This window comes from Panthera leo, chromosome B2 (assembly GCF_018350215.1).
Source record: "Panthera leo isolate Ple1 chromosome B2, P.leo_Ple1_pat1.1, whole genome shotgun sequence".
In the NCBI taxonomy this organism is placed as follows: domain Eukaryota; kingdom Metazoa; phylum Chordata; class Mammalia; order Carnivora; family Felidae; genus Panthera; species Panthera leo.
In genome coordinates, this window is record NC_056683.1 from 94,193,503 (window position 1) to 94,208,392 (window position 14,890).

Genomic DNA, 14,890 nt, shown 5'->3' on the forward strand with positions numbered 1-14,890 from the left:
GGAAAGGATTGGTATTAATAATTATGCCAGAAAAATACACACTGGCTCTCTCCCCAGAAGACTGATATTTCTAGAAGTTATATTTTTGTGATATTCAAAAAATAATCAAATCACCTCTGAAACACGCACAAGCTTTTGGAAGTTTAATGCCCAACTTAAGCCTACGTCAATTTTGATTCGTTAACTTTAAAAAAGGGTCAGTCGGGGTTCAGAATATTCACAACTGAAAATCTTAACATCAACAAGAACTGGAGTAGTCAATTCTATGTAACTCTAACACGTTGCTCTGTAGTATTCTAAAACGCAGTTGTAAAATGGAATTTCAGCACCAACAAACTCTGCGACCGTTTCCTCCATTAGCTGGTATCATTCCTCTCTAGTCATTCCCTTCCCAGGGGACATGAGAAGACTTAGGGCAAACCGGACATTTCAATTTCCATAGAGCACTTACTTCCCCTTCAGGAGAATACTCAGACGGTCATCAACGGAGGTTTTATCCTCTGCAGCATAAGCCTGGCCCCTTTTTAAGGTTTGGATCATACAAAACTGGCCAGTTAATCTTCTGAACAAATCTGGAGGCACACGGAGTGGTTCGAACAATCGGCGATAGATGCCACTGAGTTCCTTTTCAATCTTTACCTGAAACGCAGCAATGACCACATGCTGTAGTAACGCAGCAACACTGAAACATTGGCTTCTGCAGTCTCAGTACGGTTTTGAGAGTAAACACGTCTTCAACAAACACCATGGCCCTGTATTTCAGTACATGGAATCTTATACAGAGACTAAGTGGTGACATAAGTTTAGATGCTAAAAGGGCACTTTTGCAGTTAAACAACTCCAAGAGCATATGGAAAAGATTTGCACTATTGATCACATCTCCTCCTAGGCGCTGGAAAGCGGCTGGGGATGTTTTGCATGTTATCACAACATGTACCTTCCCAATCTTAGCACTTCCTGTAAATAACACAAAACCTTTTTTTTTTTTTAATTTTTTTTAACATTTATTTTGAGACAGAGAGAGACAGAGCATGAACATGGGAGGGTCAGAGAGAGAGGGAGACACAGAATCTGAAACAGGCTCCAGGCTCTGAGCTGTCAGCACAGAGCCCGACGCGGGGCTCGAACTCACGGACTGTGAGATCATGACCTGAGCCGAGGTCGGACGCTTAACCGACTGAGCCACCCAGGTGCCCCAACACAAAACCTTTTTGTCTTTATAACAGCTGTTTCACAGAAAGAAATTACATGAACTTTTAAATATTATAGCAAAAAAAGAGAAACACACTAAATAGGAACCAACACAGAAAAAAAATTTATGAAAATACATACAGTAAGCATTTTATCTATATGTATTATTTAATGCATCAGCATAGGAGAACAAATATTCACAGCTGCAATCATTGCTTCTGATTTATTTATTCTGAAGCAAAGTGAAGACAGTAAAAGGGTTTCAGTGTAGCAATTTCATCCTAAGCTAAAATACTTTGTAGAATGGAGAACCCGCCAATTAACTCCGACTACTAGAGAAAAAAAGGGAAGAGCAAAACGGCTCAGTCACCTCTGCTGTCAGTCAAGACCCAGATCACACCCTGTATTTGGGCCCAGCATTAGTCTGGGAAAACTGTAAAGCATGTGAATGAACTTTGGGGTTCAAATGATCATCCATCCCCAAGAAATCTACGGCAGACGCAACATGGAGCTTATAGACCTGGCTGATGAGAGCCACTCAGATGTCACTATAGCCTCTGCGATGCTCTTGTCATGTTCCATTTCAACAAAGAAACAGAATTTACATTTTTCAAAAAAATAAGTTTATAATCTGAGAAGACACAAAAGCACAGATACTGTGTGAATGTGTTACTTGATGCTACTACCTTATGTTCAGAACTTGGGGTTCCAACAAGTTCTGGTATTCAGAAATTACAACTCTATTACTACCATCTACCTCCTCTACTTCAGAGATCTAGTAACGAGTGTTTAAGATAATTTAGTCACAAATACGTCCCACTTTCAGGATACATGGTAGCCAACGTGGTATAGCAATGAACACATGAACTAAACAAATCTATTGACTCATATTCATCATCTGGTCATTCTGCAAGTGTTAGCTCAAGTCCCAATTCCTTCATGAAGCCTTCTTAATTCTTGTGAAAGCACTCACTCATCAAATATTTTTTTGAGCACTTGTTATGCGACAATCATGGTTGACAGACACATGGAATACAACAGTAAGGTGGCAGATGATGTTATTGTTCCCAACTATGTGCTGCTCCCATCCCCTGTAAAAGGATTATCCATCCCCTTACCCCAACCTATTCCCACATTATCACCCTTGGCCACGTCATTTGCTTTAGCCAATGAAATGTGAGCAAAGGTGACATATGCTCCTTCTGAGCAGAGGTTTTAAGAGACACCGGGTATTTCTCTTTCGTTCTCTCATACTTTTCTCTCTGCTATGAGAATGTATATCTAAACGGAATCTGGTGCTTCAGCAGAGACTCTGAGATGAAGCCACAGAGCAGAATCACAACTGACACACAACTGCCAGAGTCCACATATAAGGTGCGTGAGGAAAAAACAAAACAAAACAAAACACCTGTCACTGTTATTTGTCACTGAGATTTTCAGATTGTGTATTACACAGGATAACTTCGAGAAACCTAATATGGTAAGCAAAACAGACTGGGTCACAATGACGATGAGGTTACAGTCTAGTAGAATGCCTATTATATACAGCATCTGTATCATTCAAATTATAATTTCCTGTGAAATGTCTTGTTTTGGAATAGTTTTCTGTGTGCAAGTCTGGCTTCGAACACGTACAAGTGCTGTATCTTTTACCTTACTGGATAATTATGTGTAATTTGAATAGTTAGTAAACACGTATGGAGTGATTTCTAGGAGCCATGATGTTTTCTTAATTCTATTTACATCTCTTTGTCTTAGAATGACCAAGGAAACACAAGATAAATCAGAATTGGGAAAAAAAAGTTAAATACTAAAGCTAAATATAGTGTTTTGGCATCACCCTCCCCAAATGTCAATTTCCTTAAATGAGTATTTTGGGGTAACGAAAAAAAATAAAGTCACTATATTTAAAAAAAATAGCATGAGGGGTGCCTAGGTGGCTCAGTCAGTTAAGCATCTGATTCCTGATCTCAGCTCAGGTCATGATCTCACAGTTCCGTGAGGTCAAGCCCCACATTGGGCTCTGTGCTGACAGTGTGGAGCCTGCCTGGAATTCTCTTACTCTCCCTCTCTCTCAAAATAAATAAATACACTTTAAAAAAAATAAAAATAAAAAATAGCACGAACTATTTGTAAATCATTAGTATTTTCAAGGCAGTTGCCTATAGTTGATTTTACAACTAGGCAAAGATATTTCCAGGTGACATTTGAGTGTCAATAGACAAAAGAAATAATGAAGTTATAGGACTAAAATGACGGAGAATATGGACATGTTCTCTGATGTCTAAATTGCCTTAATGATTTAAAGAATTTAAAAAACTCCTATGTAAAACAAATTTCATGGTATTCAAATATTTCACTTTATATATAAACAAAATCAGAGAAATGATATTAAAGGGACCAAAGATGTTAGATGTTCATTCTTAAGTCTGAACAAAGCATTTTAAAAGCTTTTTGGCTTTAAAATCCCTTCCTTAAGAGGTGCCTGGGTGGCTCAGTTGGTTAAGCGTCTGGCCTTTGGTTTCAGCTCAGGTCATGATCTGATGGTTTATGAGACCAAAGTTTGAGAGACTGAGCCCAGCTGTCAGTGCAGAGCCTGCTTTGGGATTCTCTCTCTCCCCCTCTCTCTCTGCCCCGCTCCACCACATGTGTAGTCATTTTCTCTCTCTCTCAAAATAACTAAATCAATTTTAAAAATAAAATAAAATAAAATCTCTTCCTAATTAATTAATTTTAGTCATTACCGGTCTTTTCTTGTACAAAAGATATGACAGATGCAAAATGTTGACACCCAGGAACACAGAGTTCCAGATCATGATATCCAAGGCACATCGGTAGAGAGTGGCCCAGACAATATAAAGGGTACATCCTGTTGAATAACAAAGTTAACATGTTAGATGATTGGCATAGCATCAGTATGTAGATTAATAAATTTTTTATCCTCTGTATACAAATATAATCAAGCACATTTTAGAACTACCTAAGCCAAACATCACATTAACTTCCATTTTGTTTTTTGTCTTGTTACCACAAAAGGAAAATGTGCTCTATTGTGGAAAATTTATATAGCAAATATTTTTAAAGGGGAAAACCCCCATAATTCTACTACTTAAAAAAAAACACTGTCGATATTTTATACTTCTTTACAGTGTTGATACATTTTTACCTGATGGCAAACCTACTGTCTATAAAATTTTAAAACCCACTCTTTAACTTATTTTGCTTACTGTGGTAATTTCCCTATTTTGTTAAAACTCTTCATATACATAGTTTTCAACGACTGTAACTGACTAAATCCTAATTTATCTAAGCATTTCCAACTGGTAAATAGATGAGATTTTGGGGGTGTAATTTTTGATACATCGCCAAAACATATTTATACATTAAAAATTGATGTGTTTTTTTGTTTTGTTTACTATTTTCTTAGGGTGGATTACCTAACAGTAAGTCAAGGAAATGAACTTCACAGCTTTTGATGAGACTAAAGAATTGCTTCTCAAAGGTATATAGACGTTTGCAATCCTACTCGTTAGGAATGCTACTATTAAGTTGACAATATTACAAAATTTGAAGTCTCTTCATTTGAGAGTGAGGAATTATATATTTTATATAATTTTGCATTTCCATGATTATTGGTGAGCCTGAATATTTTACCAAATATTTAACCATGTAAATTTTCACTTGATGATTTTCCATTCACCTGTGGAAATCTTGCTTTTTCTTATCAATTCTCTTAATTTAGGAAGAATACCCATTTTCTTTTGCTCGATGGATGGTGGGAGAGTCAATATATAATTTGAAAAAAAAAACGATCAATATGATACAAATATATCAACAACATATACGCACATAAAAGCTAAACACTCGCATTAAAAAGTTGATCATTTGCAATTTTTATTTCATCATAATGATTTGGGACACCTGAATAGGCCCAAATGTAAAACTTCATAAGTTCTTTAAAAAATATTTCATAGCAAGTGTTGTTGAATTTTAAAATACTATTACTTAAAGAAGACAGGGAAGCATAATGCTTCAGCTGACTGGGAACATGAGGATCTGAATTACAGTCCTGGGTTAGCCACGTTCTCTCCATCTTAATTTTGGATGAGTCAGTTAACTTCTCCAGGTCTCTTTGTTTATTAAGTGTCGGACTAGATGATCTCCTTGGCCGTCCACCTCTAGAACTGTGTCTTAAAATTTATAATTAGCTTTTGCCTTTTTTGCAGGGTGTGGTTTGGTTTTGTTTTTCATTCAACACTCTGCAATGCCTGCTGCAATCCCTGCCTTACTCAGAGGTTACAGCCACAGAAGCCCACAGGCCACCTTCTGGCTTCCCTTCCAGCCTCTTATTTTATCTATCTATCTATCTATCTATCTATCTATCTATCTATCATCTACCTACTTTGAGTGTAGTTGACACATAATGCTACATTAGTTTCAGGCGTATAACATAGTGGTTCAACACGTTTACACCTATATATGTTTTGCTGTGCTCACCATAAGTGTAGCTGCCATCTGTTGCCACACAGCATTATTACAGTATCACTGACGATATTCCCTATGCCTTTTATTCCCATAACTTATCCATTCCATAACTGGAAGCCTGTCTCTTGTTCCTAGGCTTTACTTTGACCATTCCTTGTAATTTTTCACGTATTTCAGGCATAATGAGCTACTCTCCACTCCCCCTAGATATGATGAACTTCCCTCTCTTCTGTGCCTTTTCCTGATACCACACACACTCACACTCAGAGAAATCCTGTTCATCTTCCAAAAGCCAGCTCCAATGTCATCTCCACAGTGTGACCTTGCTCCACCTTCCTGCTGAGGCTGTCACCCTCTCCGTTTCTCCCTGGCACTGGGTGCACATGTGCATCACAGCCTCCAACACCTCACACGTGACTGTCCGTCTGTGTCTCCCAGCCCCCCAAAAGTATCTTTTTCAAAAATGGACACTGCCTTCTTCAGTCTTTACCTGACACATTACAGGTGCTCAAAAATGCATCTGAATAAAACAATCATCAAGGAAATAATCACACAGAGAGTAATTTGTCAAAAATCACTGCCTGAAATAATAAATTCAATTGTTCTGGTATTTTGATGTGAATCTGTTTAACCTGCTTCATCAGGATTATTGGAGCTCCCTCAAAAGTTTTATTTGAACTATTGTGTCTAGGAAACTGCTTTTGTTTCCAGTGTTGCATTATAGGTAATAAGTAAAAGCCTATTCAAATAATAGTGCTTACGACTGGATAGTACTTACTATGTCCCAGGCCTGTTATAAGTCAAATATCGCACACACACACACACACACACACTCTTACACACACACACAAACACACACACACACACACACACACACACACACTCGTTTAATTCTTCCAACAACTCTAGGGGGTAGTATTATTTTTACCCTTATTTGGCACATGGGAAACTGAGGAGTAGAAAGGTTTAAACACCTGCCCTAGTTACACAGTTAGCAAGTGGTGGAATCAGGATTTGAATTACGCAGTCTGCTCCAAAGTCCACACTCCTATATACAAATGGGTTTTTTGATACCTGGAAAATCTAACAACATAGAAAACATACATGGTCTTATATAAAATAAATATGGAAAGATATGGCATGTAAAGGCCTACCTTGCAAGTTACCTGATACACGTACTGCTTATTTGCTGACAAAGATTTATATTTCTGGTATGCTACAGACCTGACAAGGAACAGTCTGAAGTCCCCAACACTGAGCCCATCTGATGCCAGTTATAGAGAACTTAAATACATCTCAGTCAGGTATCTTACCTATAGTTAACATCCCCCTAAGAAGTATCATATGAAGATGAAGACTAGTTGGAATAACCAACCCAATTGTGAAAAAAATATTTGCTACATGAAAAACTAGATGATGTATCTCTCTCCAGTTTTCACATATGGTCTCATTGGAAGGCACGGGTATGACACTTTCTAACTCAGGTGTAAAACCTATTGCAGTTGATTCTGTCAATGGGCTTGACTCGGTATAATTCATCTTGAAAACTCTGTAAAAACAAAGAAACAAAAGGACAATCATAAAAAATGGCAGCTGTATCTTACTACCCCTATAGGTATTATATCAAAATTATTTCTGTGAACTAAATATTGGTAAATAGACTTCTTTGGTACTTATGAATTAAAGCCAGGTTTGAACCCCACCAGTCACACACTAAGTATATCCATTTCTTTATCTGTTAAATGATGATAATACCTCATTTAACTTTCTACTAAGATGAAATGAAATATATAAAATATTTAGCATAGTGCACAACTATTCACTGATATGTATATCTGTATATAGACATACATAGTGGGGAGAGAGGAATGAGGAATTAATTTGTCTAAAAGGCAATCACCAATATTCATAAACCATAGCAATTACAAAGTTTTCTATCACATTCCCACTATGACACTGATTCTGAACACAGAAAAGGTAAATGGAAAAACTGATTTTTTAAATAGTTTCCAAAAAATTAACACTCTCATATCTTTTATTTGAAGGCTTAGAATATTGAGGAGGCTCTATTTTTAACTGTCATTAAGTCATTATATCATACACATATACATTCCATATTATCCTATATGCACATAATAAATACATTACTAATCACTTATACATACACAGATATAATATTTACTCCTTTCATCGTCCAGTTTAAGTCTCTACTTTCTTTCCCATAAAAACTCTACTTGATAGCACATCACAAATTAAAAAGTAGTAAACTTCTGGTTTACTTCTATGTAGGAGAGGTAATGAACATTCTTTCAACTATTTAATGTAAAAATCTATAGCAAATACATTTCAAAGAGTATACATTTTACACATGCTTACATAAACCTTAACACAAAGTGGCACTATTTCCTGACTAAATTACCTGTCCTCCTTCTCTGGTACTTAAAAAACTTTACCTATTATTAGTTATACAAATTGGTCCCTGACAAAAACCATGTAGGTTTACAGATTATATTAATTATCCTGTTTCAGAAATAGAATTCCAAATGGGAACCAAAAATATCTTTAACTTTCATTCTAATGATAAGTATTTCTTTCCAAAATAAGGTCATATAATTAGCCATACATTTCCAATCATTTTTTTTTTTATCATACCAAAGTACAGGTTTTAGGTGGTAGAATAATTAATTGGTATAGGTTGGGCATTCTGAAAGGATGTTATTAGACAAATCTGAAGGAATTCTACATTCGTTAAGATGATAAAAAAACATACACGCATTACAAACTATGAATGAAATGATCAAGTCAATTAAAGATCTCTTCATACAATTCTGACATAGTTCAAAAATATAAGAGAAATAGTTGACTTAGATGTTGATTTTCTGCAAAAAGGAAAGAAACCACAAAAATCCAACTACTTTCCAAATGTTTGAATCAACAAAAATATAAGTCTATTGGGGGCATGATTATTTGAATAATTCCATTTATATGACATTTGCTTTTAAGACCAAATCAGAATTAATCCTATAATTTCTGCAGGAGGGAGAATGAAATTAAAGGTCCTCTATCACTCATAAGCTAGTGTCAAGGTCTGCTTATGCATTAGCATTACCTAAACTAATAACCACATTTCTTTTTTTTTTTTTAATGTTTTTTCATTTTTGAGAGACTGAGAGACAGAGCACAAGCGGGGGAGGAGCAGAGAGAGAGGGAGACACAGAATCCGAAGCAGGCTCCAGGCTCTGAGCTGTCAGCACAGACCCTGACATGGGGCTGGAACCCACAAACTGTGAGATCATGACCTGAGCCAAAGTCAGATGCTCAACCAACTAAGCCACCCAGGCGCCCCTAATAAGTACATTTCTATGGCTTCCACCTCCATTGTCCTATTTGCTTTTCTAACTACCCTGTGCTCTCTATGAGGCAGGGATGTTGTCATATTCATCTATGTATACCCAAGGCCTAGATTCTGTAGAGAATGCCAGAGCTGAAAGCCATACAGAAGGGACACAAACATGACAAACACTTTTATAAATCATTTTCAGTCTCCCCAAACCTTAGAAGTAAAGACAGGAAAGTGTCCAGTGTTCCTGGGACTAAGAGAGTCAGGTTCTATACCAAAAGCCCTGGGGAGCCACAGAAGTCAGGGGAAAGTCATTTCCGCTGCTTGGGTCTGCCTCTTCCTGGGAACAGAGGCGGCTGGACTAGATGGACTTTGAAACACTTTCAAGTTTTAATAGCCTGAGGCTCTAATACACATTTATATAATAAGTTAGTTAAGACATATTCCCCCTCATATCCACCCAATTATACCTGTAATGCCAACTAGCTCAATTTCAGGCTTTTAAAAGTTCTTCAGGTGGCAATAAAAGTACCAACTTCTGCTCCAAGAGCAATAATAGGAAAACTATGATCCACTGATGCAAGAATCAGAAAAATAACAGGAATTTTTAAAAGGTGGGATCACCCGACAACATATTTTGATGCTCCACACCTTATTTAAAGTGTATATTTTTAAATTTTCTGTATGTATTATAGCTTATAGAATAACATTGTATAATACATTTATTATATAATTTATTTGTGCATTTATCTTTACATCAATTTTGAAATGCCAGTTACCTGTTGTCAATAATATTGATTAGACCTTACTGGTTTCAGCTTCTTTTGATCACTTTTAATGGATTTAAGTCGTTAACACTGAACTAGCCTTCTACAGACAATGAGTCTAAGGAGGAAGGCTAGACTGGTAAATTGGTAAACGTTCAGATAAATTTTGACTGAGTCAAGAGAAGTCTTCTTTCTTCTATTAGTTCTTCAGAGTCTAATTCCCTTAATTACCTGCTCTGGTAAAGTCCTGTTGTTCTATTGATTTTCAGTAGCTACGTGTCTGCAGTATTAAACAGCTAAATGGTGAAACTAACATTAATCCTTCACCAAACTACAAAAATGAAAAAGATAGCAGCAATGAACAAAAGTCGTGCTGGCAGATTTAATCCATTCTGTAAATGGATCGAACCGAACCTTTGCACATTTTCGGAATGGCAAAGGGCATTAACGCTGCCAAGGGTCTTTTCGCACATATTCTTGGGTTAAGGCAAGCAGTTTCTGGGACGTGTCTGGCCAATAACACGTTCCCCAAAGCCTCAGAAACGAGGGCGCTGGTGGGTGGCGAGATTCACGGGTTCCCCAGCCATCGGTTCTCCCCAGGGAACCCGCTCACCTCGCTCAGTGTCTACTGTTCTCCTTGACCCGAACTCCGGGGCCACGCGGGGTGTTCAGTGAGCACCGCGCCCCACCTGGCCCTCCCAGCGCCCGGCCAGGGCAGGCCACACGGTGCGCCCGGCTGCCCGCAGCCTCCGCGTGAGAGCGGCGGCCCTACAGCGGGCGAGGACGAGTCGTAGTGGGTTAGGGGCCCGGAGCCCCGGAAGTCCAGCGGGGAGCGGAGATGCCCAGCTCACCAAGGGCTTGCCCGGGCCAGAGCGCGGGAACCGGCACCGGAAGGGGCTCGTGCGCCAGGGGACGCTGGCGCTGCCAGACCCATGTTGCAGCAGCTGGCACCTGAGGGTCTGTGGCCGTGAACCCCAGACGGGGGAGAAGGGCCGTTTCCGAGACCAGGGAACCCCACGAGGGCCCGGCCGGGGAGAGGGCGGGGCTCCTGGCGGCCGGGCTGGAAAACCCGAGCGCCGCGGGGGCTGACAAAGTTGCTCCCAGTGGAGCAGGGATCCAACTTTCGCTTCCCGATTTAGCCCCGGGAGCTCGAGGCTGCAAATATCCGGGCGCGCGGGGGGAGCCGGCGGCAGCTACGCCTCCCGCTCCTTACCTGGCTCGTCCCTGGCACCGAACCTGGGCGGCGCTGGCCAAAGTTTGGGGCGACAGCGGCAGGGCGCGGGGGACGGCGACGCGGCGGCTCGACGGGCGCCCGAGGCGACAGCCTCGGCAGATCGCGGGTCCGGAGCCTCCTTGGCCGGTGCCGGGTCCCCGCGCCGGCAGCGGCTTTGACTAAAATAGGCATCGCGACGGTGGCTGCCCGGGCTGGGGCCGCACCGCGCACGCGCCCGCCGCCCCGGCGCCCCCCGGCGGGCGGAGCTCGGGGCCTCGGCCCGACTCCCCACCGGGCTGCTCCAGTTCCACCGCCGTCTGCACCGCCGTGCTCAGTTTGAAACACCCGCTTATTTCTTTCCCCGTTTCCTCTCTACTTCTCGATTCTGTCCTTGTTTGGGCATCACTGTGGAGGGGGGCGGGGGGCGGGCAGCATCTTAGGACCAGCGGCGTTGGTGGCTCTTCTCCTTAGGGATAACTCGTGAACTCGAGCAGTAGGATCCCAGCAGGGAGAGAAATCAGGATAAAAATGAGAACTAGAATTTCATTCCCATCCAGGTCGAACGACCCACACGCATAACTCCTTTCTGGGACACTCGCTCGCATCTCAGCACCGGCAGGAAGGGCCGGGAGAGCGCGCAACTCCGCGTCTGAGCCTCGCTGTGGAGGCTGGCGGGTTGGCTCACACGGACGCAGGACACCGCCCTCCGGGACCCGGGTCGGAGCAAGCCAGCCTTGTTGCTGCGGGGACCACGCGGGAGAGACTTTTGACACAAGCCACGTTTGGTTTCAAAGAAAAGAGGGTACTTACCTGAAATTTGCACTCCCATGGCGGTGCAGGGCCCTCCGCTCAAAGCGGAGCTCCACCCGAATTTGACAAGTGAAGTTGGTAGACTTGGGACCATAAACTGGAAAACAAGATATGAAAGTATGCTCCAATCAATCTTTACTGTTCATAGAGGACAACCATTTGGGGTAAGAAATGCAGGGCAAATTGCTGAAGAGTTGGCATGGGGGAGGGGGTGGAAGACAAAAGAGGACCGTTAGGTGGACCTTCAGTTTCCATCCCAAGTGTCCCATGTTGGGACAGAATTTGTGCCGATTATTAGAGTAGGAGGCCGTTCATGCGTGCCAGACATGATCTAAATATGAAAAAGAACACAGGTACATTATAAGGTAAGTACCTGGAGGTTCACACTTGCCAAATCTCTCCAGTGATGAAGCAGGGCAACATAGTGTCCAAGAACGTGGGTCCCAGTGCTGGACAGGCCGGGTTTGAAACCTGCCTCTACCACCAGCTGGCTGTGTGATCTTGGAAAGTTGCTTAACTTTTCTGTGCTTCAGTTTCCTTTTTTTGCACCATGGGGATGGTGATGATGATGATGACAGTGATGATTGCACCTGTATCTCAACCGGGGGCTTTGAGGACTAAATGACTTAATATGTGTAGAAGGCTCAGAATGGTATGTGGTACACAGTGAGTTCTACCTATATGAATATACATTATACTGATAAAGCTCCTCTAGCAGGTCTGAAATTTGTTATAACTCTACAAGATTAATTTTCAAGGCTACTTCCTCAGAGTCTGTTTCTTTCTAGATGCTCTGCCAGCCATTTCGTAGCTACGACTGAATACATTTTAAGGTGTAGATACAATAATAATTGTGCACAAAGATTCTGCATGGATATGCATTGGAGGATGGCTTATAATAAAGAACACTGGGAATAACCTAAACTCTAATCATATGGAACTAAGTAAATTATAGAACATCCAAACAATCTTGTTCTCAGCAGCCTAATAATAATAATAATAATTTGTAGAGGGGTGACTGGCTGGCTCAGTCAGTAGAGCCTGAAATTCTTGATCTTGAGATCATGAGTTTTAGCCCCATGTTGGGTATGGAGACTACTTAAAAATTTTTTGTAGAAATATTAGAAATATAATAATGTCAACTAGTTATATAGAACAGAGGTTGGCAAACTGTGGTCTAAATGCCCAGCCCACTGTCCAGTTTTGTACAGCCCATGAGCTAAAATGACTTTTACATTTTTAACAGTCAAGGCAAAATTAAAAGAAAAATGTATCATGATGTGTGAAAATTTTGTGGAATTCAAAGTCAATGTCCGTAGAGTTTACTCGGAAACCAGCCATCCTCATTCATTTATGGCTGCTTTTGTGCTACAAAGGCAGCATTAAGGAGTTGCAACAGAAACTATATGACTCTGCAAAGCCTAAAATAGTTACTTTCTTTATTGAAAGAAATATTGTCTCTTGATAAAGAGCATACTTTTGTGCCAGGCACTGTTATAAGTGGTTTAGGTATATTAAGCCATTGTATCCTCATAATGGACCCTCTGAAGAAATAGTTGCTATTATGATCTCCATTTTATAGATGGGAAACTGAGGTAACAGAGAGGCAGAGTGGTTTGCACAGGGTCACACAGCTAAGGAGAAGCTGAGCCAGGATATCAACCAGGCAGACTAGTTCCAGAGCAATCACACTTTTGTTCAATAGCTACAAGTTTCTGCCACCTTCTATATCTAGCTACACTGCTTCCCATGGAAAGATGTTGGATAGAAAAAGGCTAAGTTACAAGAGTATGTAGAATATTACAAGGCATCCATGATGATAAACCCTAAAATGCTTTCATTCCTTACCTCACAGTAGTTAGGTTGTAAGTGATTTTTCATTGTTTTCTCCTTTCTTCCCTTCCTTCCTCTCTCCTTCTTCTTCTTCCAACTCCTCCCACTCCTCCTCCTGCTTCTCCTTCTGCTAAATTTTCCTCAATGACTATTATATGGTACTTTTATAATACTTTAAAAACATATTTATTAAAATAGTAGAGCCCACGTTCTGCCTTTTGCAGATGGGAAGGCCAGACTCCAGGTATGGTTATGGAGTCATCTGCTATAGGGCACACTCATTCCTTACCTTGCACAATAAAATGCATTTAGATTATATAAATATTGTATATTTATAATGTATATATGTATATAAATATATATTTATATATACATTTATATAAATGTATAAATGTATAATGTATATAAAATGCATTTATATCATATAAATATTGTATATTTTTATGAAAAGAGTGGTGGATTCAAAATCATAAGACTTGAGAACTGGCATTTGATAGAGTCTGTGTTTTTTCTGAGTATGTGTTCCACAGAAAGAGGAGACTGAACGAAACCTAAGACCCTCACTATAACCCATCTAAGGATTAAAACATGATTTTATATTTAAGTTTCTTTAAAAATTTTTCAATGTTTATTTTTGAGAGAGATAGAGAGCACAAGCAGGGGAGGTACAGAGAGGGAGACACAGAATCTGAAGCAGGCTCCAGGCTCTGAGCTGTCAGCACAGAGCCCCATGCAGGGCTTGAACTCATGAACAGTGAGATCATGACCTCAGCCAAAGTCGGCTGCTTAACCGACTGAGCCACCCAGGTGCCCCTGTGTAAGTTTCTTATCACTAACATATGAATACTAGTTCTATAGAATTTAAAATAAGAATTCTAGGCACAAAAGTTGGTTTGGGGAATGCCTTTTAGGCTCCCTGGTGTCTTCATGCTGTGGAGAAAGGTCAGATTGAAAGATTCTGAGCACTATTCGAAAACTGATACGATGCAAGGAAGTAACTTGCACAGAAGTATGGAAGGAAAAGCACACAAGGCGTAAGTATATGTATATGTATACTGTCTTCTCTGCCAAAACTCTGGCTAACACAGCTTAAATTGACATAATTGTTTCTCCGTTTATTTCTCTATGGGCATCCTAGTCTGCTTTTACTATTTGGACAAAGCCTCGATGAGATATCAAAATTCAGACAGAATAACTTTTGTGAAAATAAAACAAGACCGGAGGGAGTCACTGGTTTTAGAAGTGCATAGC

General features: G+C 40.3%; 1 protein-coding gene across 1 annotated transcript in view; it reads right to left on the reverse strand.

Moving 5' to 3' along the window:
- BVES (blood vessel epicardial substance) overlaps positions 1-11,158 on the reverse strand; it is a 33,696-nt gene extending 22,538 nt beyond the window's left edge. Inside the window, exons 1-4 of the mRNA XM_042937370.1 lie at positions 10,997-11,158; positions 6,990-7,225; positions 3,936-4,060; positions 452-639 (exon numbers count right to left, since the gene is read on the reverse strand). Coding sequence (XP_042793304.1) covers positions 452-639; positions 3,936-4,060; positions 6,990-7,215 — 539 coding nt within the window. The 5' untranslated portion in view covers positions 7,216-7,225; positions 10,997-11,158. The remainder of the gene's footprint in view (positions 1-451; positions 640-3,935; positions 4,061-6,989; positions 7,226-10,996) is intronic.
- Between the last annotated feature and the right edge of the window lie 3,732 nt (positions 11,159-14,890).